The sequence below is a fragment of the Marmota flaviventris genome, chromosome 17 (genome assembly GCF_047511675.1).
Source record: "Marmota flaviventris isolate mMarFla1 chromosome 17, mMarFla1.hap1, whole genome shotgun sequence".
NCBI lineage: Eukaryota > Metazoa > Chordata > Mammalia > Rodentia > Sciuridae > Marmota > Marmota flaviventris.
Genome location: NC_092514.1, coordinates 39,159,713 through 39,185,483, shown reverse-complemented (window position 1 = coordinate 39,185,483; position 25,771 = coordinate 39,159,713). Strand labels below are relative to the sequence as shown.

Here is a 25,771-nt window from a genome sequence, read left to right as displayed (position 1 = left end):
TCCCCAGTCCTTTTAATTTTTGAGACAGTGTCTTGCTAAGTTGCTTGAGGCTGGCCTCAAATTTGAGATCCTCCTGACTTGGCCTCCCCAGTCTAAGATTACAGGTGCATGCCACTGTGCCCAGCTTGGGAGGTAGTTTTCAAACTGTGTTCCAGGAGGCTGTGGCAGCAGGACAGACCCCAGACCCAGTGCCTTGCAGAAACCCTCAAGGCCAAATGGTATTCACAGAAGAGAACAGGATCCTGAGTCTGAAGGCTGGGTTCAGACCCCTCCTCTTCTGCTAACTTGGAGCAGTGCCCTCTTGGAAGGGGTCCTAATTGCTCATATGGGGCAGTTAGAGGGGGCTATGGAGGCCCCTGGTAAATGGGAGGGGTCACAGGTTCAGGAAGGTCCTTGAGCCTGGGGCTTTGGGGTGGGGGTGGGGAGGCAGCCTTGGAGCCCAGGCACTTCCTCCTCCTCCTCCCCAGAGGGGCCAGAGCCTTACAGAGAAGCGACTTGGAGTCAACAAAGACAAATTGGTTTAATTGACCCAAATTAGCAGCAGGAAGGGCCTGGATGGCCCAGCTGCTGGTCCATTTAATCACTGTCATCCTGTGTGGTCAGGGACAGTCCCCTCCCCCAAGGCCATCAGGGTCATCCTCCCTGTGAATGGCAGCCTCTCTGGTGTCCTCCATCTACAGGAAGTAGGGCTGGGACTTTGGGGACAAAGACAGCCTCTGGCCAGAGGCCAGAGCTCCCCATAGGGCTCACAGCCTTGCCTAGGACACCGGGACCCTCGTTCTGAGTTCCGCTGGAGTTCTGGGGCACAGTGGCACTGACCGAAGGACCTCCATTGAGACTCTGTCCACCTCCTGGGCTTTAGAGGTGGGCAAAAGGGTGTGCTCTGCAGGGCCCCCTGAGCTGCTCTGCTCCCCTCTTTCAAATCCTCACCAATTCCTTTCCAATGCTGGGGCCAGGTCCACGGGGACCTCCTGAAAAACTTATCAGGTTGCAAGCCACAGCCCTCAGTGGCCCCTGGGTTCCTGTGGGCTGTTCCTGCCAAGGGTCTGCACTTTGAGAGGGCAGGAGGACCTCTGTCCACCCCAGGGGCCTCCCGCTTCCCGCCTGTGGAGATCTTCTTGCCTCTCACAGCAGACACTGGTGGAAGGCCCATGGTGAGCTGAGCCTGGGCCTGGGTGACAGATCATGGCCTCACCTTACAGATCCCCTTCTCCAGCGGCACCCAACTTTTTCCCGTTTGGAATCTGATCCACCAGCAGCTCTTGCACGCTCCTCTGGGCCCCGTGCGGAGTACCCAGGGCTCTGTGCCCTTCCCAGCTCCATCCTGGAAGCCAGCTCTGCCTGGGTCACGCTCCAACCAGGTCTCCTGCCCCAGGGCTCTGCCTCCCTAGACCTTTTAAGCCCTTCTCGGGCCTCTCCCAGCTGCTTCTCTCTGTGACCATTCAGGCCCTCTTCCCTCTGACAGCAAGGTCGACGGACATCTCCACGGACGCTCTCCTGGGTTCAATCCAGGTGCCAAAATGCACCGCAGAGAAGACCCTGAGGGGGGAGCCCCTGCTAACTAGCTTCCCTGAAAGCAGAACATCTCTGTCTCCGTCTCTCTCTCCCACACCCACAGATGCGTGTGAATGCACGCACACACACACACACACACACACACACACACACCCCATATTCCACAGACGGGCTTCAACTTATAAAAGGGCTGCTTATCAAAAGTTCATTGGAAATTGGCTCTTAGAACTCGGAAAACACATTTCAACACGTTTTCCTACACAGATCACATTATCAGGAGTCATCCGTAGTAGCTCAGGTTGAATATCCCTTATCAGAAATGCTTGGGACCAGAAGTGGTTTTAGTTCCATTTTTTTTTTCCTATCTTTTTGGGAATATTTGCATATACATAATGAGGTATCTTGGGGGATGGGACCTAAGTCTAAACATGAAATTTATGGGTGGCTCCTCAGCACCTGACATGCATAGCCTGAAGGTAATTTTACACGATATTTTTAATGCACCTGCATTTTGACTATGATACATCATGGGAGGTCAGGCGTGAAATTTTCCACCTGGGGTGTCATGTCTGTGCTCAAAAAGCTTCAGATTTTGGAGCGTTGGGGATGTCAGGTGTTCAGATTAAGAATGCTCAGCCTGTGGTAGTTATCGGTATTAATATTCCCAGGCTAGCCCACCAAGCGGATTTTTACCCATAATTTGGTGAGTATTTATTGATCCCCTACTATGTACATGCTGAGACTGATTGGCAATCTAAGAGAGATACCTTGAATTCTGGGTCCCAGAGCAGGGGACCAAGTGAAGCAGAGGAGGCAGGAAATGGAGAGGTCCCTCTAAGTCACTTAACACTACGACAGGCCCATCTGCGACTCACCTCTGCCTCCCTCCTCCATCCCAGGGTCCCATCCTTTCATCCTCGGGGTCTCCCTGTCCCCTTCCCTGTGCAGGTCCCAGCTTCAGGGGATCCCCCCTAGGTCTGTCCCAGTGCCACAGTTCCCAGAGCCCCCCTATCCTAATCTGGGAGGCCTGGGTGGTCCCACCGTCCCTGCTCTGCAGCCTCGGGAAAGGCTGGCTCTGGCTGTGGGTTTCCATCTTGGTTTCCCGTCAGAATCACCCGGAAGCAATTTCTGAATCTCTAGGCAGAAACCCAGACCCTAGCATTTAAAAAATACTCCTCAGCATGCAGCCAAGACTGAGCACCACTGTCTGACCTGTTCTGTGTCTTGCAAAAGGTATTGTCTTGTCCTCCGCCTCAACCCGCAGATCCCCAGAATCCATAACTGCCCACCCTCCCCTGACTGTGACGCGGCAGCAGCAGCAGCAGCCGACACTCGTTTTGCACGGGCTATCAGGGAGGGATGGGGATATCCTGACAGCCTCAGTGCCGAGGCCACAACCAGACCAGCCCACCACCACAGTGAGGACAGGAACTCCAAGATGATGTGACTGACCGCTGGCCAACGGGTGGGGTGCTGAGCCCCGACCGGATGCATGGTGCTAGGTGTTCCTATGCAGCTTCTAGAATGCCCCCTAATGAGAGCGATTCATCTTCCATGATCCGACTCTCCATGCACCCTCTTGCTGTGAAGGAACCCCCACCTCTGTTTCTTCATTAGAGGCCTGCTCTGGACAGTCCTTGGAACCTGCTTCCAATTCCATCTAGAAGGTCTTTGCCTAAGGCTGGCCGTGTCCCAGCTGGGTCCCTCCTTCTGTCACTGCTTGGAAGCCCTGTCCATCTATTCCATAAGCATGCCACTTATTTTCACCCACCTGGGCTCTGTCGGGCCCCCCGTGAGCCATCATCTGTGAGCTTGGGATGGTGAGCGCACGCCCAGGGTAGACAAAGGGTGGCAGATGTGAGGACCTGGTAGAGGCTGGAGATCTGAAGCCATAATTCACGTAGCAGCAAGAGCTGCCGAGAGGGGCCGGCTGGAGCTTCCAGCAGGGAGCAGGAGGTGGTGAGAGCTCCTCAGGTCAGCACCCGTCCACCCCCAGGAAAACCCTAAGCTGCCAGTCCAGGCCCTGCCCAGGTGAGCCGTCATGCTGAGCGCTGGCCCACATCCCCAGGCTGGTGGAAGGTGATTTCGCATTTGTAACAATTATTCACATAATTGGGTTCCAATTAAATCAGAGAGGGGAGTGTTGGGCTGCGTCTGTGTTTGCTCTCCGTCTTCCTCCTCCTGCACATCAAAGGGAGCGCAGGCAGGATGAGTAACAGGCTCTTCCTCCTCTGGAGTGAACCCACCTTCTCAGGGGTGTCTCCCGTGCCTGCGGCTCTCACTGGGGCTGAACTCACTGCAGGGTGCCCAGGGGTGCTGGGTGCCCAGGCAAGTACCAGTTCTCTTCCTGGACTTCACCCCCACTGGAGACAGAGTGGGGTCCCAGGGAACTGCGGGTAGAGAGGGTGGGCCTGCTCCCATCAACAGCACTGCGCAGGCCCCTGGGTGGCACGGTAGTGGGTGTCTGGGGGAGGGAGAAAGTGGGCCAAGAGCTGGCCAGCTGGGCTCCTTGGGGGTGTTCCAAGGGCTGCTGGGTAACAGGGAAAGGTAGTACCTCCATGTTCCCGCCAACCCACAGCTCTGATCTCATCTGTATCACGCGTGGCCTATCTTGTCTACAGGTAGCGTATAAATATGTTATGATGTGTTGTATATTGGTTATACATTTTTCTGGCTAAAAATATTTTAGAAAAACCACTGCTTGCATACACATCTATCACATCTCAGACAAGGAGACTGAGGCCCAGAAAGGGGGAGGGTCTTGCTCAAGGCTACACACTGTCCCTCTGCTACAGAGGAAGGCCCCTCACCTCAACCCCCAATGGCCAGGTGACGGTAGAGCTCCATGGGCCAGAGGGGCAGAGGGGAGTGAGGGTGGAGATTCCCAAGGGAAGTCCTGCCCAGGTCATGGTCTCTAGGTGGAACTTCCCTCCCTAGCGCTGGAGGGACTCTCTTGCCTCTGGTCCCAGGCAGAGCCCACACTGAAAAGAGGTCATGGTCACGAAGAGCGGCCAGGGCCATGGCTGAGAGTTTGTCCATGGCGGTCCTGAGTGTCAGCCCCAAGGAGAACCGAGCCACGTCTGGGGACCCTGGCTGCAGGAGCTCCTCAGAGGGACCATATCTGCAGAAAGACACAAGTTCATTCAGTGTCTGGCAAACAGTAGGAATTCTGAAAAGCTTGGGAGCATGAATGAATGAAGGAGACCTCAGTCTAGCGGTCAGGACCTAGGTTTCTAAAAGGGGTGAAAGGAACGGGCTCTGTCGTAATCTGAGATGCAGAACAAGGAAAGGGAGAATCAGACGGGCCTCAGGGTGTCCCCCAAGCCCTGCCAGCGGGAATTCCCCACTGATGGGGTGAGCCTAGCTCTCCTGGGGGCGTCTCTTGTGTGAGAGAGGCAGGCTCCTCTGGAGGAGTCCTCAGACGGATCGGGGAGGCACAGCTGTCCCTGGGAGTCCCCAGTGTGGTGGAGCAGGCTGAAGGGAAGGGGTGCATGTTCTTGCCCCAGGAGCTCCCTGTCAGATGGAGGTCACAGCCCTGACCTTGGCATTCCCCTGGCTGAGGGAGGAGGCCAGGCCCAGGGTGCGAGGCTGATTTTCTGCTTTCTGGCCTTGGAGCTGAGGAACCCTGCGTCTGGATGCCCTGCAGGAAGAAGCCCGGAGCTGTGGCCAGGCAGGCAGGAGAGCCATCGGCATTCCGGTCAGGCAGCCAGTGGCTGAGTTATTATTATTTCTTTCTTTTTTTTTTTTTTTTGAGCTACTTAGAGCAATTTACAGAAATCATTTAGGGGCCGTTTAGGGAGAAGAGAAAAGATGAAGACTTTTAAAGGCAGGGCCCTGGGAAGGTTTTATGCAAATCAGCTTTGCAGGGACGTGAGGACCAGTCTAGATTCCCAGAGGGGAGCGGGGCAGGAGCCACGGGGCTCTGGTCCCTGGTCCCCACACTCCAGGGCTGGGAGACTCGGGGAATAGCTGGGAACCATGGAAAGGGATCAGGGGGAGCCTGTATTGGACACGGGCTGAGACACGAGAGCAGGGAGCCCGCTCCCCGGCTAAGCCAGCTGCTCCAAGCTCTGTCTCCCTTCTGTGTATGGGGCACCGTACAGGAGCACAGCTAATGGCCCTGGGACCAAGCTGAACGGGTATGACACTGCCTCATGACACTGGGGGCCAGAGGCAGAGCCTTGGGACCCATCACCCCAGAGAGGAGAAATCACTCTTTTTAGGCTGGACAAGGATACAATTGGCCTTGGCTGGGCAGGATCAGAGGTCTGAGCTGGATGCCTGGGAGCACAGGTTGTGTGTGTGTATGTGTGTGTGGGTGTGTAAGTATGTTACACACCCACACCCACACAAACACACACACACAATGTGAAAGGGGAGTGGCGTGGTCACAGAGAGGTGAGTAGTGGGGGAAAAACGAGAAAATCAGTCACATATTAGCGAAGCTGTCCCCACAGTCCCCACCTCCTGCTACTTGTGATGTGATTAACGGAGATGGAATCTGGTCATCCCATGCCCACACCCTGCCTTCTGGGGTGCATCTCCCAGATACAGCCCACAGGGGAAGCTGGAGGTGGGGGCGAACTCAAACTCAGTGACAGGCCTGGGAGTCAGGAATCTGGGTCTTCGACCTGCAGTTGCAACTCCTGACTGCTGGGTGACCTGAGTTAAGATCATCCCCCTCTCTGGGGCTTAGTCCCTCATCTTTAAGACAGGGATGGTTCCAGGTGAGAGGGGCATGAAGTCCCCTTCTAGTTTCCCTGGTGTAAGTTTCTTTGACTTTAGGGACCTTGCCTCACTGAGCAGCCCCTCTGTGCCACTGTCTGGAGAGACTGCAAGCGTAAATGGTGTGCAGGGCAGCTCCCCAGCACCCCGCCCGCAGCAGGGAGGCTCAGGCTGCTCTTTCTTTCCAGTGGCTGGTCCCCAGGATGCAGGCCTAACATCCGCTCTTTCTAGCTAAGATTAATCGTAGCTCCTGAGCCTCAGCTCAACAACCCATGGAGTCCCCTCAGGGAGCAGAAGTGACTTTGGCCAAGGGGTCCCTGCAGAAGCCCCTGACTCCTGGGCCACATCCCCAGCCCTGTTTTGTATTTTTGTTTAGAGACAGGGTCTCACTGAGTTGCTCAGCACCTGGCTTTTGCTGAGGCTGGCTCTGAACTCTTGATCCTCCTGCCTCAGCCTCCCGAGCCGCTGAGGTTGCAGGTGTGTGCCACCGCGCCCGGCCAGGCTGCATTCTTTGCCAGCACCACTGCAATAGCTGGGTGGGAAGGCTCTGGGCAAAATGTCCACCCCCGGAGCTGCTGGAACTCAGCCTGCCGGCGGCTCACACAGATTTTGGCAGTGGTTGCTGCAAAATGACAAGAATCCCACCAGACCCACTTCAAAGCCCCAGTGAGTCCAGGTGTTCTGGCACCTCTGCCACCCTGGCATGGATTGCACTCCACTGGCATTGCTCACAGCCTTGCCCCGTGACAAGAGGAACTGTACTTTCATCACCACATGCCTGGCGTTTGCTGCAGTGCTTGGTGATGAGGAAATGTCCAAAAACATGCACTAAATAAAACAATAGCTACCATTTATTGAACACGTACTATAAGCCAAGCACTGCCCCAAGTCCGGAACTGGCATAAACTCATTTATTCATTCTAATAGCTTCATGAAGAACATAGTCCTCATATCCCATCGTTGAAATGTATAAATGGTGCCACAGAGAAGTTAAGTGATTTCCCCAAGGTCACACAGCTAGGATTTGGCCGGCCAATGTGCTACTGAATAAGTGAATGCAGGAATAAATTCTTCACCTCTGGTCCCTGTCACCCATTTAACTACCAATCTGTCTTCCTAGTGGCTCTCTGGGTGGAAAGGGTGAGAGGATGGGAAGGAGTCACCTCCATGATTGATTCTCTCATCTCACAAATACGTGCTGAGTGTTTCTGGTTGGGCTCTGGTTCTGGTGTTGGAGCACAGAAGCAAACAAGACTCACGTGGCCCCTGCTCACGGGGGCTTCCATTCCAAAGGGGGTCAGTGTGCAGACCAGTGGACACATACCCAAGTAACATGCCACACGGCGGAAAACGGAGTGGAGTGAGAGGGAAGAGGTGTCCAGGCAGGACACCAGACGAGAAGGCCGGGCAGCAAGACCAGGTCCCCAAGGCTCTGTGCCTGGCATGCTGGGGATGGCAAAGAAACCAGCACGGCTAGAAATGAGCAGCATGGAGAGGTGGGGTCCGGAAGGGGACAGCCGTGAGGGCTTGTGAGCTGCCGCGGGGACTTTGGCCTTCACTCCTGGTGAGGCAAAGATGCTGAGCAGAAGTGGGCTCGACCTGACCCATGGTTTCCAGGGGGACATGGTCTCCGGGGTGGGGGAAGCTGGGCACTGCCTCCCTGGCCCTGGACAGAGCTGCTGGACTAGATGGGAGTCGCAGTGGCCAGCATGAACCACACCAGCGCTGGGCAGGGCTGGACAGGGCAGGACAGGGCAGGGGACTTCCAAGGAGGCCTGCAGGGAAGGGCCTGGGCCCAGCTCACCAGGGCCAGTGTGTGACTCCTGGGGAGAGAGCCGCAGGGCCTCGGGCAGCAGCCAGCCCTGTGCCCACAGCACTGGCCCCGGGCAGCCTGGCTTGCTGGACCCCAGATGTGCTGCTGGGGAGCATCAGGAGCACAAGGACTGAACAGGAAAGAAGGGACCATGGCGCAGGACTCCATGTGGAATGTGAGGTGACACGACAAATCTTTGGATACATTGGTTCAAATGAACGATTAAAATCAGTGTCCGCTGTTTCTTTTTCTCATGTGAAGACTAGCAATGTTCTAAAGCAGACCCGCGGCTCCTGTTCTGTCTCTTCTGGACGGGGCAGACGCCGCCCAGCAGCCTGGACGTTCAGGACAGGGACACTGAACTCCAACTGGAGGAGGGAAGGGTTTGTCCCCACACACAGCAGACCTGAGAGCCAGGGTGGGGAGTGAACAGTTAAGTAGAGGGAGAACGTGACTGGGGAGTGGCGAGCAGAGTGGAGCAGGCTTGTTTGAGGTGACCCCTGCGGCCAGCAACACCGTGGACCGTCAGTGACCACGGTGACCATATACTGAGCCGACTGTGCAAGGCAGGGCCAAACCTCTGCTGCCCACTCAACGGCCACACGGGACGGGCAGGCTTCTCTTCCCATTGTTGTCGAATGAGGAAACTGAGATGGAAGAGTGGCATGCCCAGGGCCACCTGTCCCCAGCCAGGAGTGGAGGAGCAAGCCCTGGGCCAGGACCTTCAAGGGCCAGGCTGCAGGACCTGGGAAGGCCTGGGCTCCATTGCAGAGACTCCCCGGGCCCCTGAGCCTGACATGCCACACAGGCTGCCTGCGCTGGCCTAGGGGCCCAGCCTTAGGGGCTACCATGGCAGGGGTCACCATCAGGAAGCGGTGGCGTGGCCATCCAGGTACTGGATGTTGTGGCTGGAAGCTGGAGCCAGAGGAGCGTCCTCCACCCCAACAGGCTGCAGAGGCGCTGAGACTGTGGGCAGAGGCCTGGGGCTGCTTTCTGGGGAGGAAAGGAAGAGGGAGAAAGGAACAGGGGCCGGCCGCTGGCCACTGCTTTTAAAATCCAGGAGCATGTTGCTAGGAGTCACCAAGGGAAAAAAAAAAAAAAGATCCCAAACAAAACAAAAACCCAACCTCCGGGAAGCCTCTGGCAAGTCTCTTGTGTTCTCCAGGCCTTGGCTGCTAAAATAATGAGTGCACTTGCAAATACTGAGCCTCCGCCATGTGAGCTGCCTGCCCCCTTCCATTTGCCGTCTGGCCTCACAGAGGTGGAGACCAGGGAGGAGAAGGGCAATCAGGCCGGAAGCGCTGTCAGGACGCTGCTAAGTGGCAGAGGAGGCTCTCACACTCAGACCCCTTCCCTGGATCTAAAGCAGGCTCCTTGCCATGCAGCGGTTCCTTGGATGACTTCTCATGGTCATTCCCATTTGGAGACCCCTGACTCCCAGAGGGGCTGCTGCAGCAAATTCCTTCCGCTTTATACCAATCTGCAGAATGACCCCTGACCCAGTAATTATTGGGACTCCTGCTCTGATCATTGCCATTCCCCGCTCTAACCCTTCCAGGCCTCCCCAGCATTCCACTGATCATGAGGTCACAGTCCTGAGAGGCCTTAAGAACGTCCAAGTCAAGGATTACCAACCACGTACCTGGGCACACAGCCTCATAGCCTGCACTCGCCGCCGGCATCCCTGGCTGTCCCCAACCTGCACTCTGAATGCTCTAAGGCCAGTAGCTATTTTTGCCCTGTGTTTCTGTCCTTCTCAGGGAATCAGACCCAAGAGACGCTGAGTGTCCAGCCTTCTGAAGCAGAATTTGAGCCTGGCTGTGGGCTCTTGGAGTGACACCTCTTCCTTGAAGCCTCCCCTGAGCCCCTCTAACCGTTAAGGAATTTTCCTTTCCCTCCCTCCCTCCACAGCACTCTGTGTCCCTTCCACAGTGTCTGCGGCTCTGCATTTGATCACAATCTCTGCAGACGGAGCTCATCTCCCTGGGATGCCCCATTAGAAGCTCCCTACGGGCAGGCGGTACATTTCCTTCATCTTTCCACTCAACCCGGTGCCTGGCATGCGCTTATAAAATTAACAGCAACAATATTGACAACTGTCGTTTTTGCACATCGACTGTGTGCTAAGTGTGACTCTAAATATTTGGCGTGTCCTAATACACTGAATCATCATACCAACCTTCCTTATAAATGGGGTAATTTCGTAATCATTTGCAAATGAGGAAACCGAAGCACAGAGAGGTTAAATAACTTGCCCCACACCACACAGGGTTTGACTAAGATGAGCAGTTTGGTTCCAGAGCTGAGTGCAGGGAAAGGGTGAAGGGGGTGGGGAGCCATAAGGGGAGGGGGGAGCCATAAATGTCTCCACTATGTGGAATCGGAGCTGGGTCGCTGCTAGCCCTGGGGGGTTGCACTGAGTGGCACACAGTAGGTGCTCAGTAATAATGGACTATTAAGATAACGAGACAGTTCAATGGCTGTTCAGACACAGGTGTGCGGCTGGTGGGGGCTGGAGGCTGAGGAGAATATCCCAGGCAGGAGGACTGGCAGTGCCCACCTGGCTCTCACCCCGCCACTTCCGCCAGCTCCAGCCGCCTGTCCCCAGCCTTCAGACCTCTCATGCCTGGGCTGGCGGCTGGCAGTTTTTCTCCTGCCGAGAACAGCCATAGAAAATTGAGATCATTTCTCTGCCGTGCTGGCAGCTGAGAAAATGGCAATTTTTCCTATTTCCAATCCAAGAGTTCCTTCCTATTGGACAAATGCCCCATGAGCCTGTCGGGGCAGGGGAGAGTATGGGTCACCCCTGGGCAGGTCACATCCTACGAGGCGTGGGCTGCAGTGGTCATGCAAGCGACAGGCTGCGGGTGGCAGGAGGAGGGGGCCACCAACCAAGACCCCTGCGGGTGTCAAATAGGGGCAGGTGGCGAGGTCCCAGCAGCAGATGACCTAGTTGCTGCAGGCTGCTCGGGGACTCAAAGGAAATGGGGCTTTGCAGTCCTTGAACTCAAGAGCCTCTAGTTTATCATGCCCCCAATCAAGAGTGGCAGCAAATGAGACCCAGCATGTGTGTGTGTCACCCCCACGTCCCCTTAGAAGTGGAGTTTCTGTAAAGGTAGATGATTTGTTAAAAAATTAAAATTTGTACCAGGCTTGGTGGCTCACACTTATCATCCCAATAGCTCGGGAGGCTGAGGCAGGAGGATCATGAGTTCAAAGCCAGCCTCAGCAACAGCAAGGTGCTAAGCAACTCAGGGAGACCCTGCCTCTAAATAAAATACAAAATAGGGCTGGGGATGTGGCTCAGTGGTTGAGTGCCCCTGAATTCAATCCCCTGTAACCGCCGCCCTCCCAAAAAATTAAAATTTGTGAAAGAAATGGGAAGTCGCTTAGCATCCCAAATGCCCTGCAGAGGACAGATGGCCTGTGGGCTCCACCAGGATGGCTCCCCGTGGCTCTCAGCTTGCAAGCTAGCTTTCTCACCAGGGCCTCTGGGCCCTGTAAGACCCACCCACTCACCCACCCACCCATCATGGCACTCCAGCCCCTCTGGCTTCCCTTCTGCTCCTCGAATGGTCAAGCCCGTGCCCCAGGACTCTGACACTGGCTGCTGCCTCTGCCCTCGGGCTCTCTCGGGTGCAGATGTGTGGCTCTCACTCAGTGCACATCCTCCCCTGCCCCTGTCTCTGCTGGGTGATGCTTCATCCAATGGTCATTCGCTTTGATGCTAATCATCTGTCCCCAACGCACACGCTCCTCAGAGTTCCCAATTCCCCTTACCCTACTTTTTGCCTTCTAACAGATATAACTGACTTATAGGATAGATTCATCCCCGACCTCTGCCTTCCCTTCCCCCACGATGCAGGCAGGTTCCCTGAGGGCAGGGGTTTTGTTGTGCCCACTGATCATGGCAGCGCCCCAGCTGAACACCTGTTGGGTGACAGGTGGGGGTGTCCCTGTGCACATTCATGGATTCCTCTGGCCCATTACCAAAGGCTTGCTTCTCGTCAGACACCCCTGGGTGGGCAGCGGCCGCGAAGCCATCACGCCCTGTCTGTGTCCACGTGAGCCCAGGGCCAGTGGGGAAGCCTAATGAAAAGCACAACAAATCTGCTCACATGATAATCGAGTGGCCTTCTCTGGTGGACATGCTGTGGCTGGGGAGCTGGGCCAGGTGATGGGTGGGAAGGTGCTTGGGTCAGGGGGGGCAGCAGGTGCAGAAGCTCTGATGTGGGAAAGAGCATGACTCGTCCAGGAGAGGGGTGGAGGGCAGCTCCAGGTGAGGCTGGAGAGGCCCCCACGGGTGGTCCCTGTCTCTGTGGCTCATTCTGTGCTTGGTCCCTGTTTGTAGGACACGGAGAGGTTTGCTAAGAAGACCTCCCTGTGCGGGCTCAGAAAACCTGACTTCCAAAGCTGGTGAGGCCAGGGCTCTGTGAAATGGGGACCACAGGGCTACCTGCACGTGGCGGCCACCATGAGCGTCAAGTGGATCTGAACCGCACAGGCGGTTGGAACTCTCCAAGAGGCGGCGTGGGACCGCGGCTGAGCAGGCGCGCACTGAGCATGCGCCTCTCTTCTGGCTCCCACCGACAGGACACCTTGCTCCTGCCGTGACAAGTCTGCTGCATCATCTGAACCAAGTTGCCAAAAATACATCCACTTCTGGGCCAGAGCCAGGCTCCCCACAGCCCCCAGGTCTCAGGGCCGGGGCGGGAGGACCGTAAGGGAAGGCCCTACAACCTCTGAGCAAAGGGGCATCTCTCCCACCAGACCCGCGGCAAGCAGGCGACCATGGCCACCTGTGCAGGCTGCTCATCAGATGGGCCTCTGTGGAGACGAGGCTGCCTCTCTTGTCAAATGGGGTGCTCCCTGAGGGCACCCCACCTCTTCTCCTCTCCTTCAGTAAAACAGAGAGGCTGCCACCCAGTGCAGCGCAGCTCTCCTGTTTGAAGTTGGTCGCTGCTGGGGCTATGATCCTGGGGAGGGGTCTGAGGCGGAGGGGAGGGGTGTCCTGGCTGTCTGCTCTCCCTGGGGCCAGGGGTCTGCCCTGGAGGTCCCCATGTTGTTGGGCCTGGACGTCTTAGATGGAGATGCCTTCGGGGAACCTGAACTGCTTTAAGAGACATCCATCCATCCTGGTGACCATGGGCACACTATTCTCTCAGCCCCTCCTAGGATCAGGAGAGAGATGGGCCCCTGGAGACACAATAAGCTGAGAAACCCCACACCAGCCAGTCCACATGTTCCCACTGCTCCCAGTTTGAACTGATTAGGGAAGTCATTTATGCCAAGAGAGTCTCCAGTCGCTCATCCCCATAGGCCATAGGTGTGGGCGAGAATGCAGTGGGAAGGACTCAAGTTGGATAAAAAGGAGAACTTTCCAAAGGCAGATAATTATTTAGATAATTTAGGCAAAAAAAAAAGGGGGGGGGGAGATTTTCTTCAATTATCTTTTCTACCCCCATTTTTTTTTGCACTGAATAATTCATTCTTGCATTCATTCATTTGTGCAATAAGCACTGAATTATCTAGGTAATTGCTCCCATTTTCCACTCCATCCTGCTGGGCTGTCTGTTAGCCAGCAGAGCCTGGGGTGCTGGAGTGTGTGGGGAGGGGGTTAGGAGGGAGGGGAGCTAAAAGGGGCAAAGGGAAGAGTGGAAAGGGGACGGTCACTTCTGGACTTGCAGCCTGTGGGTGCTGAGGGTGCTCTCAGGGCTGGCTTGTCCCCCTGTGACCGTGCTGGCCTCACTTCTCAGGACCCCCTCCCTGGGCTGTCCATTTGTCCCCCAGAGACTGGTGTGTGAGGCTGGCTGAGTGCTGGTGCTCTGTGACACCCTGCCTCATCCTTGGGGACGGCTGGAGATGGCGCAGCCGGCTGAGTGGCTGATAACGCGTCCTGCCTTTCTTTGCATTTAAAAAGACAAGAGAAGGAAAATAGGAAAGGACATTTATTTTCTTGGAAAAAAAAATATATATATATACGCACATAACCGGTTCATTAATTTCTTATTAAAATTCCGTGTTGAGCACGGGCGAGGAAGGAGTGGGGGAGACCCTGGGGAAGGGGCGGGAGGAGATCATCCCCGCTTGTTAGCGCCTGCCCATGTTAGTGCCCATGGAGGGAGGCCCGGGAAGGTGAGGGGTGATGAGGGGGCTTCTCATCACCAAGCAAGGGCGGGACTGGGCCTGGACAGTTCCTCCTCCTCTCTGCAATGGCAGAGGAGGAAAAGAGGTCTCAGGGAGGAGCGAGATTCCTGGGGCCATGCAGCAAGTCTCGATGACAGTCCGTGTTTGAACCCAGGCATCCTGCATCCTGGGGGCTGTGGCTTCAAACTGCTTTGCGATGGCGAGAACCCAGGGCTGCCTGGTCTCTGCAACTGGGCCTGGAGCTCGACACTGGGAGCTGGGAGGGAGACCCAACCCCTCTGTGTTTCTTTTTTAGTGCTTGGTCAGGTTGATTAAGGAACGCTACAGTGATGGATGGCCTCCCCTGCTAGGCCAGAGGCTGCCTGGAGACTGGAAGAGGCTGTGGAGAGGGAGGATGGCTGGGCTGGGGGGGCCTTCCGTCAATCCAGGAGCCCTGTTCAGGCTCTGGGCTGGTCCTGGTTCCAGAACTAACTTGGGGGATGACCTTGGTCAGCCCTTGGCCTTGCGTGTCCATTTTCCTCAGCCATCCAGTGGTTGGACGTGATGGCTCTGTGGATGTCACTACATGATGAGCAGGGAACAAAGCGAGACCCTGCCCCGGGCAGGCAGTGGGCCAGGCCCTGGGGGTGGGGGGCAGCCCCTCTCAGGTCTGGTGTCTGCAGGAGCATCACACCTGCCCCCAGCCTCAGGGGTCCGTGGGGGCTTATCTGGCCCCCAGCAGGGCCTCGGAATCACCCTGATAGCCCACAGGGGCCGCACCTCCTGAGCCAAGCACCCAGCCATCCTCAGAACAGATTCCAATAAAGCTCATTTTCTGTCACCAAGTTTATAACACATCCCCACCTACTGGCCTCAAACATTAACAAGGCTGTGTGGTGGCACAGGGCTCCATGTGGCCAGGAGGAGCAGGGGTGTGGGAGGAGGAAGGTAGCACACACCTGGCTCCCAGCAGCGGGGCCACCCCAGCCTGGCCCTGTCCTCCTGCATCTCCAAAGGAGGCCCCGGCTTGGGTCATCAGGGGAATGGAATGGGGAGCGTGGACACAGCCTAGGGAGAAACTCTGCGCTTTCTGGGCTGGGGGCCACACGCACTTGAGATCATGCACCCAGAGCAATGGGGGACACTGGCATTTATATTCTGAGACCATGTCATAACACGACACCTGGGATCCATGTGTTTTGTAGATGCCACTCCAGGGGCATGGCATGGGCCTGCTCCTTCCTCTTGCTCTCTTCCTAGCGTCCCTGCCTGTCTCCTCCCCTGTCCCTCTTCTGCCCCAGCGCCCAGAGCTCTCTCCCTCGCCTCATCCAGTTCTTCTGAGCACCTACTATGTGTGAAGCACTGGAGTGAGAGGCAAAGACATGGAAGATGTGACTGTCTCCTGTCCTCGAAGCAGGTGGGAGTCAGGAGGTAAACACGCCTGTGCACATGCTTCCTGTGTGTGCCCAGCCTGGCTTAGTCTCTGAAAGGCAGGAGGATATGTAGAGGCAACACCAAGACAGTTCTAGTACTTCTGTTGGGGCAGGAGGGCTGCTGGAGAGAGCAGTCACTGGGAAATCTAGGGAGACTCCCCGGAGGAGGTGATAACTGAACTGTGCTTTGAAGGGTAGGAAATGATTTCTGGAGGAAGGGTAATCCAGATGGAGAGAACGGCACGTGGAAAGCGAAAAGGCAGGAGAGTGAAGAGTTACTCCTCATGAGGTACATGGAGGATGGAGAGGGGTGTACCAGACATGAAGATGTCCATAGGGACATGTCCATGGAGGATATTGGACACCAGGGCAAAGCTGACTAAGGCAGCTGATATGATCAGCTCTGCCACAGACTGAGCCACCAGCCGGTCCTCCCAAACTCACATTCAAACTAAATATGGAGGAGAGTCTCCCCAAAGACAGAATCAAGAAAATGGCCTTCACAGATGATCTCTGGAAGAGGCCTTGAGACTGGCAACAGTCTCAAGGGGACCCAGATACCCCCCACCATCTACCCTTTGAGCTGAGCTGGGCCCTGAAAGGAAATGGGGGGTTCTCTGCCCAGCAGTCCTGGCAGAAAGAGAGGAGGGCATGGATGGGCCAGAGACCACACTGCCCGTGGAAGGTGGGGGCACGATGGAGGCAGGCCAAGGTCACCCTCCCCAGTGGCGCCAGAGTCAGACAGAAACCCAGGCTACTTGCCTCCAGACTGTCTGTGTGGTCAGAACCCTGTGGCCCCAGGATCCTGCCAGGCGTCGAACAACTGCACCTGCCCCTCCACCCCGACAGCATCCTGGACCACCCAGAAAACCCAACCATGAATTAGGCTTGAGATTAAGTCCATGTGCCTTCCTTATCAGTGGAAATGGTTGGCAGAATGGCCATCAGGCAGCCTTGGAGGAGGAAGGGCCAGGGGACCTTTTTTTTCAGGGGGAGGTTTCTTTTATTTGGGCCTTTCCCATTCGGGGGATCCCCAAGTTTTAAGCATCTTCCCCAGAGCAGAGGGGAGACTCAGACATGGGATGGGGAAGATGCCCCTTGTCTCAGGGGAGGAGGGGCTTGGAGAGGGAGTCAGACAGTCAGGAGGCGGAAGCCTGCCCCACCTCAAGTGTTTTCTTCCTGCAGCCAGGTCCTGAGCCCCATGCGTGCAGCACTGGGCTAGCAGTGGCTATGTGACAGACAGAGGAAAAAGCCAGGGTTCTGCCCACTGCTCCAGGACCACCAGCAGGGAGACCCTTGGGTTCCTAAGGAAAACCAGAAGCAGAGAGCAAACAATCCCAGGCACTTGCAGGCAGCAACCAAGGCCCACCTGGAACTGGAGCCTAAAAAGCAGACAAGATGCTGGCAGGTGACAGAGGGGAAAAGAAATTTAGTGCCAAACTGAGGGATTAGGAAGGGGTGGGTCGGTGGAGACCTAAGGACAGTGTTTGAGCTGCATGGGGTCTTAACTGGATTTCGGGATGGAAGTCTGACAGCAAAATGCAAAGGTGGGGAGAACCATGCCTGGACCCAGTCCTGAGCTTCCAGGTTTCCTCCTGCTGGGCACTTGGATTCCATGCTCACCGGGGCTAGTCGCCAGCAGCCCGCAGCTCCAGTGTACAGGGGAGCCCACCTCTACCCCTTTCCCATCCTCAGTCTTGCAAACCCCAGCAGGCAGAGATTTGGGGTTCAGCTGCACTCCCAGCCGCCCCACCCACTTCCACCTACCCCAGGCTGGCGCTTGCCCTGCCCATTGCTCTTGTAGTAGAGAACTGAGGTTTGCTATCACTGGTGAACTGAAGGCAAAACAGCCCCCTAGAGTCACTCCCCACGGGGAACAACCAATCCCCATTCATAGAGAACGGTCAGCCAACTCCCCTCCCCCTCCTGGCCCCAGGACCCTTGGATTCTGAGAGACCATTCTTTTTCTTATTCTTTCAACCTTGAGAATGCACCCTGGTCAGGGTGAGGGAGGCCGCTGGCTAGAGACCTTGGGCACACACATGGCGCGCTTGGGCAGGCTCCTAGGGACTGGGCAGCTCTGGGCAAAAGCTGAGCACGGAACAAGGAGAGTCTTCCTCCAACGTGGAGAGGCCACTACCCCCTCCGTCAAGTCCCTCTCCATCCTGTCCGAGGCTCACCCTCAGCGTGGGGTATCGAAACCTTCTCCACCCCGCCCTTGCTGGTTGGGGAAATGTGTCCCGGGCCGGTCGGATACACGTTGGGAAGGGCAGAGGCTGCTCTTCTCCATTCTCCTCCCTCGGGTCCTCTCCCTCTCCCTTCTCCTCTTGGAGCATCTCCAGCTTGCGGAAGGCCCGCCGCAGCCACCTTCCGTCTGGTCTGAGTTACCACGCTGGGGGGCTGTTCAGAGACCCTCTGTCCCCCATCCGTGTCCCCCCTGTCCCACAGCCAAAGCGCGCCAGCCCAGCCCCTCCCTCTCCCACCCCTTTCCCGAGGAGCCCGGGGCGAGCCTGGGGAGCAGACGCAACAGATTGCAGAAAGCGAGAGCGCGGAGCCCGCTCCCTCCGCGCGCCCTGCCTGCGCCTGCTGCCCAAACCCCCCGCCTCCTGGCTCCGCTAAGCCGGCCATTTAGATGCAGCTCACAGGACCGCGGGCGGCCGGGCGGCCGCGGCTCCCGGGGCCCTGTCAGTCCACTTCCCTTCTCCAGGACCGCCGCAGGAAGCCAGACAGCGGGCCGCGCGGCCCCGCACCCGCCTGCGCGCCAGCGGCCGGAGAAGATGCGATCGCACGGATCCCAACAACCCCCCGCCCGGCCCGCTGCAGGGGGAACCGCGGGTGGGGAAGCTGGAACGCGATCCAGCAGACCCCTCTAGATTACCGTAGGCGGACACGCCCCCAGGTTCTCGGGTTTAGACCCTTCTTTTTAACCCTGGGAGGAATGGAGCGAACCCTCCCCCCCCCCCAGCCCTTTTCCTGGGCCGGGCTCGGTCCCCTCCGCGGGTCTCGAGCTTCAGCTCCCGCCAGAGGGCTTAGGGGCCGGCGATAACTCAAGCCGCAGCCCAAGACGCCAGGCTGGGAGCGGCGGCAGAGTCCGGGGGGTAGAGATAGGGGTTCTCCTTTCTCCGGTCCTCCCTGTGCCCCCTCCAGTGGCGCCCGCCGCATCTTCACCCCCGAGTCTGCGCCGCGACACTTACCGTGGGCGAGCAGCGCCGAAAGGCAGAGCAGGGCGGCGCCGCCGCGGCCCGACATCCCTGGGGCCATGGCCGAGGCGGGGCCGAAGGGGTCCGAGGGGACAACAGTCGACGATGACTTGGCCCCAGGATGGGCTTGGTCACATCCAACTCAGTGTGGCGGTGGCGCCTAGCTGTCTCTGCAGAAGCTTTGGTGACCAAGGAGCGCAATTCGGGGACACTTTGCGGGGAGGGGGCGTCCCAGGCGCCGCTGGCTACACCCTCGGAGCTGGTGGGGGCGCAGCTCCGGGCGGGAGGAGCCTCCACCTCCCTCGGCTGGTGCCCCCTGCAGGATCTGTGAGGCGAGGGGGGAGCCGCACGTGCAGTCCCGGGGCCCGGTGGCCGCGGACGTCCCGGGGGCCGCTTAGAGACAAGCGCCGAATCCCCTGGCCCCGCGGCCCAGCTCGAATTTGAACTCGCTTGAGGGTGCAGATTGCCAACGGAAGCCCCGATTTCCTTGGTTTCGGTGGTAACCCCACATGGAGAGCGCAGCTTTCTTCCTCCAAGAGCCCTGCAGCAGCCTCAGCATAAAAATCCTAGGTCGGGTGCAAATGAATGATTTCTTTCGCAAAGAGAAAATCAAGGCAACTTTAATCCATCCAGAGAAGGAAAAGTTTCCGTGCAGTGCTGAGACGGGCGACGTGGATCGCCACCACCCTAGGCGACGCCCAGACGGAATGCCCGAAGCGGGTGGCCAGATGTTTGTCCCCTTCCAGGGCTCGCTCCTGGACTCCAGCGCTCTCTCTCACGTCTCGACCAGGGCCCGCGCTCATCACAGGCAGGCCCCGCGCCTCCTGGCCCGGCAGCAGCTTGGTGTCTGGGGCTAGGGTGGTGCGGCCAGAACCGGCTGCCCCAGAGGAGATGAGATGGGGCTTAGAGAAACGAGGGAGCGGTAAAGCCAGCTAATGCGCCCTGATCCGAGCCCTTCCTACCCAGAGCATCGACTCCAGCTTCCAGACCACAACGTTGTAGGATGGAGAGGGGCTCCGCCAACCCTCTGCAGCTCCCGGCCTCCCCTCCCCGGTCTCGCTGTATCAGCAGAGAGGCGCGCTGCCCCGCCTCGCTCCTCGCCTTCCCTGGGGCGGGGGGGACCTGCACAAACCTTGAACTTTTCCGGGGTTCAGACTCTCCGACGTCTCCTGCTCCCCGCCGCCCCCGCCCTGCCCCTGGACGCCCGCTCTCCCGCTGTCTCAGTGCAGCAGGGCATCGGCTCTCGCTCTCTCGGAGTCAGTTTGGGCGAGAGGATCGCCGCACCAGTCCCGGCTGCGGGTGGCCAGACAAGGGCGCCGAGCCAGCGGCCAGGGCACCCGGCACCTGCGAAGCCTCGGGCCGGGGAGGCGGCAGCTGGTGCCTATCGGGCCGAACAGAAAGGTGCCAGCAGCGGGGCCGGCTCCCCATGGACGTGTGTAGGGGGAGTAGAAGAATCAAGGAGCTATAAGGAAGAGGAGGCGGGGGGAACCACAGTTGCACGAAGCCGTCGCCACCGCCGCCACCGCCTCCTCGGCGCTCGCGCCGGCTGCTCCACCGTAAAATACTCGGGAGACACACTCGCGCTCGCCGCCCTCCTCCTGGGTCGAGGATTCAGCGCCCACCCGAGCAGTAGCGGGCGCAGAGCTTGGCGCGCTCGCTCCCCTCCTTCCCCTCCCCTCCCAGATTCCCCGTGGTCACGTGGCCTGGAGCGCGCGGCCCACGGCTCGCGCGCCACGGAGGCTCCCCCCCGCCCCAGCTCCCCCTCGTCTGTCCACGTGTCCATTCCGCATTCCCAGCCTGGGGGCGCGCGCGGCTCCTTAATGAGACTCGGGCAAGAGTCGACCCAGCGATTCCGTTCTCCTCGCTTTTACGTTTCATTTTTCCTCCCTGACGCAGGCTAGCGCTGGGACCCAAGTGGGGTTGGCTGGCTGCAGCGGTTGCGTTTCTCTCCGGTACATGCCACCGCAGTCGCCGATGTCCCTTTTCAAAGGATGCAAGCTCCTCGCTGGGCGTCGGAGGTGTTCTACAGTCGTTCAGCCAGAGGCGCTGGTAGGGGGCACCCTGCCCCCACCACCAGGGTCTGCGTGGGGCTTCCCAGGGCACCGGTGGGAATCAGTCTAGCTGCCGCGCCCAGGAGCTCTCGGGCTCAGCTTCGTGCTGGGATGTGCCAGGGTCCCAGCTCCTGGTAGACCCAGTCCTCTGGCAGCAGGGGGTGGAGGCCAGAGAGGAGCGACTGCCAGCTTACAGGTTGTTTTGCAAACCTTTAAAGGGGTTTGGGGTTTGGGCGAGGAACTGCCCTTCTTGCACATTCACCCAGGCACGCGCTGGTGAGGGGGAGGGGTGGATGGGATGGCCGTTCATTCCCACCATTAGGCCCTTTCCATTAGTTCACAACCAAGATCAGACTGGACAAGTCAACCGTCAACGGTCAATCAAGCATTGGATCAATAGCAATGATTTTGTAGCATCATTGAGCATCATGCCCTAACCCCCAGAGGCCTGTTCTCAATCCTGCTCTACTCTGGAGGAAAAGGGTCTTCAGTCCTATGCCCCCCCACCTTTGCGGGGGAACAAGGGTCTTGAAGATTACCTCTCCATACCCCTGCACTCAACTAGAATGGAGAGTGTGGGGTGAGACAGGTCTGAACAATGCTGCTTGGGGTGCTCTGTTCCAACCCCTATCTGCCTGACTCAGCCCTCTAGACCCTATGAACTTCCTTTTCATCCAGGAAAGCGACTTTTTTTTTTTTCTTTTGGAAAATGGCTCCAGAAAGCCCCCCTCTTCCCGGGCTGCTGTCTGTCCCTGCCTCAGCTTGCCTGCAGGAGCCCCTCCCCCACGCCCACATCTGTCTGGAGCTGGAGATGTAGTGTGGGGAGGGTTGGCCCGGCTCTTGGAGGCCCTGGGGATGGAAGGTGCTGGAGTAGTCAAAGAAGATGATTCTCATTAGGCCCCTAATGCCTGATGGCAATTAATGTCACCCAAGGGCTTATTAACCATCCCACTGAGAGGCAAGCCAGCAATCAGGCTTACGTGTGGGAGTAGGGGGAGAGAACCACCTCCTGAGTCTGGAGAGGACTCCAAGAAGAGAGGAAAGAAGGGGGTCCTTCCATCCCTGCCCACCCACCTGATTGGAGAGGAATGGGATCTGAGGATGGCCAGAGGGAAGAGATAAGGCTGCTGTCCCCGGCGAAGTGGATCAAATGTTCCTTCTTCACGATTCTTTGCAATTTCCACAGGAGCTGGAGGGCCAGTGGTTCAGCCCACTCTAGAAGCTGAACACAGTATCAGGAACTCACACACATGCTTCTTCTCCCAGCCCCGACTCAGTTTCCCCTTCTTCCTCCCTCTCTTTCACAACAGTACTGGGACGATCCCCAACATCAGAGGGGCAGGTCTGTGGAGCAGTTCCACCAGATGGAGTCCAGGCTCAGGGAGGAACCATGCCAAATAAGCACCTTCTTAACTTTCTGCTTTCCCTTCCTGGTTGGGGTGGAGTGTCTTTCTGAATAGAAGATTGGCAGTGGTTGGGGGTCATCTCAATTTTTAGCTCCTGGGGTGCCTGGAACAGCCCTCACCTCCTTCCAAGTAGATGGATAGCTGGTGGGGTTCAGACCCTTGCAGGGATGCCTATCAAGGGCCCAGACTGAAACTAGAACCCACTTCCTCCCCTGCCCAGCCTGCCCCACAGTGGACCTTCACAGCATGCCCTTCAGCACAGCCCTGGTTGTCAGGATGCCTGCTAACGGAAGACAGAACAAACCAATGTGGCACATCACTAAGAGGATGTTCCTGGGATCACTATGGAGTCCCAGTCTTTTTTCAGCTACAGGAGGACTCCAGATGTCCTGAGTTAGCCCTCTCATTTTACAGCTGCAAAAATTAAGGCCCATTAATTCAATCGCCTTATTAAATACTTTGAATTTTTATTGAACTCTAATTTTAGGTATGAAGCATTGTGATAGGCGCTAGAATGCATAGGTTGAACAAGACCGCCAAGACCCAGATGGTACAAGTTCAAGAGCATCAACAAACCCATATTGAGAACCTAGTAATACTAATAGCTAATATTAATGAGGGCTTTTTATATGCCAGGCACCCAGACAGGCATTTTGCATGCATTAACTGGATCCTCACTACAACCCTCTTAAATAAATACTATTATTATTGCCATTTCCAGATGAGAAAACCGAGGCTTAGAGAAAGTAAGTTCATTGTCTAGGGTCATGCAGCTAGAAAGTAGTAGCACCACAGTTCAAAACCAGAGGAATGTGATTGCAAAGCCCAGCGATGTAGCCCACTTAACACTTCCACATGATGTGTAGTGGATCAGGATTACATAGGTGATAGGGCCACCATATCTCCCTGGACATGCTTATGGAACTCTAGGCTTAAACAGGACATTCATCCCAGGGAGGGCAGTGTGGTGAAGGAGGTCAACCCAGGGTCTCTGGCAGCAAGGGGTCTCTGAAGAGAGGGCAGTGCTGTCTGCAGCACTGACCTAAGAAGCTCGGCCTCTCACCTCTTTTCCTTGGCACCCAGACTCACACCTACATGCTGTTAGATCTACATCCAGTTTAGCAGACAGTTGTGCAGACATTTGGCAAGCCTAACAGTCACCCAGCCTACCCTGAAGCTGGACCTCTTTGCCCCCTAGCTCGAATTCCAGGACCACTGCTGACCCACAGGTCCGAATGACAGCAGCTAAGGGCAGCGGGCATAATGGCCCAGCCTGTGGGTTTCCCAAGTGGACACCTGGTTCTGGTTCTGAAAGATGAGGTAACCTACTAGTCTGCGCCAGCTGCCATCACAAAAATACCACACACTGGGTGACTTAAACAAGTTCATTTCTGGAAGCTGAAAGTCTAAGATCAAGGTGCTGTTAGGTTGGTTTCTCCAAAGTCTCTTCCCTGGACTGCCAGATGGATGCCCTCCTGCCGTGTCTTCGCATGGTCATTTATCTGTGCTCATGGATCCCTAGTGTCTCTTCCTCTTCTTATAAGGACACCAGTCGTAGTGGATTAGGGCTTCATGCTAATGACCCCATTTCAACTTAATCACCTCTTTTAAAACCTGATGTCCAAATACAATTGCATTCTGAGTTATTTGGAGCTGGGATTCCAACATGTCAATTTCAGGGGGATATGGCTCATGACCGTGACTATAATTGGTCATCCAAACTGAGATAATTTTGAGAATCAAAAGGGGTGCTATTAATTGTTACCTTGGAACGGCAGCCTTAAGTGGACCATTCAGGACACACTGGAACATATGGTTCCCTAACATCCTGGCCCTGCCACACACTCTGCAGCCTCGCTTTCAACGGCATCTCTCTCAAGCCCTGAGCACATTACCCTCTGCTCAATTTCCCTCTGCATCTTGAGCACCCAGTCATCTCTACACAGTAAATCCTGCCCCCCATGGAGTCCTGTTCTCAATTTAGGATTATAGGTCAGAATCTACCTGCTTCTATTTTTGTAGATAAGAAACCCAAGGTCCGGAGAGAGCTGGTGATGGACCCGAGGTCACAAAGTCAGTTACCAACTCAGACAGGAATATAATCCTCCATCAGGATGGGCCTGGTCCACACTGTGCCCACCCCCAAGTTCCCTAACCAGGCTCAGCTTTGCTGTAGACTTGGGAAACAATCTTCTCTTTCCTGAAGGGAATGAGGCTCCCTAGATAATTGATTCAGAGGTTCAGCCCTGGTCAGTGTGGATGTTGGTTCTGCTCAGACCTTGGATTCTAGTTCTAGTAGTTATATTGATATCACTCATTTATTTTCACCTTGGACTTGTTTCCTCTGTGAAGCCCTCCCCAACACTTCCCTGGCCAACACTCCTATTCTGTGCACCCATAGGCCCTGTGTCTCCTGCATCTAAGCATCTATCAGGTTGTGTTGATTTGTCTGTCTCTTCTTCTGCATAGGAGACCCAGGAAGGTAGGAAGTCTGCGTTGTCCTCATCCTTCTAGACCCCTGGCCTGACATCTATCTAGAACTCAGTTAATGGTCATTGAAAAGTGAGATGTCAATCACCTCCTATGTGCTCAGAGTTCTGTTAGATGAGTGAACTGGTCCCTGGCCTCAGGGAGTGCAGGTGGGAGAGATAGGAGGGCAGACACAGGGTATACGGTCCATGGTGGCAGTGAGTACGGCCACAGAGGGAAGCATATGGATGTCTGGTTCAGCCTAGGGCACAGGTGTGGTTGGATAAGGGAAGCCTTCCTGGAGGAGGTGATTTTGCCACTCTGTGAGTGGCACTGAAGGAAGACAAGTTGCACAGGCCAGGGGAAGTGGCGAGAAGAGGCAGCAGAGAGGAGGTACAGGAAGAGGGAGTACATTTCATAAGCTGGTGCATGAGAGAGCTGGATTTCAGCACCTCTGAGAGCTGGGTAGAGCTGAGCAAGGAGGCTGGAGAGGCACGCGGGCACACCGTCCCCAGGCACAGAGGCACCTGCCTGGGCTAACACGCATGCTCAGAGCTGCTATATGCAGTCACAACTTCACACATAAAGGCCAAAGACACTGGGAGGCTTACAAAGCATTTGAGCAGCACATGTGTCTGCACACGCACCCCAATTCTTGCACTCTTGTGCAACTCTTGTGACCCTTGGAACCGTCTGTTCACAAGTCTTTTTACTCTCATTCTCTTAGAATCTCCACCGTTAGTCCCTCTTTAGACAGCACAGTCCTTCCACTCCCACCCATGCGCACTCTGACCCTGGCTGTTCCCTTTCCCTTCTTCCCTCCTGCATACGTGGGCAGTAAGCTGGGACCACCCTGGGCTCCCAGCCAAGGGAGGATTTGGACCTGGGCCATGCAGGCTGGATGCTGCTCTCCCCCTCCATCCCTCCCCACCCCACCCCCTTCCAGCTCCACTTAATTCCAGGGCAAAGCACTGGCCAAACACACACACACACACACACACACACACACACACAGAGAGAGAGAGAGAGAGAG

General features: G+C 56.5%; 1 protein-coding gene across 1 annotated transcript in view; it reads right to left on the bottom strand.

Moving 5' to 3' along the window:
• Positions 1-18,873, bottom strand: part of LOC114082779 (transmembrane protein 132E) — a 49,017-nt gene extending 30,144 nt beyond the window's left edge. Inside the window, exon 1 of the mRNA XM_027923867.3 lies at positions 18,807-18,873. Within this exon, the coding sequence (XP_027779668.1) occupies positions 18,807-18,873 (67 nt within the window). The remainder of the gene's footprint in view (positions 1-18,806) is intronic.
• Between the last annotated feature and the right edge of the window lie 6,898 nt (positions 18,874-25,771).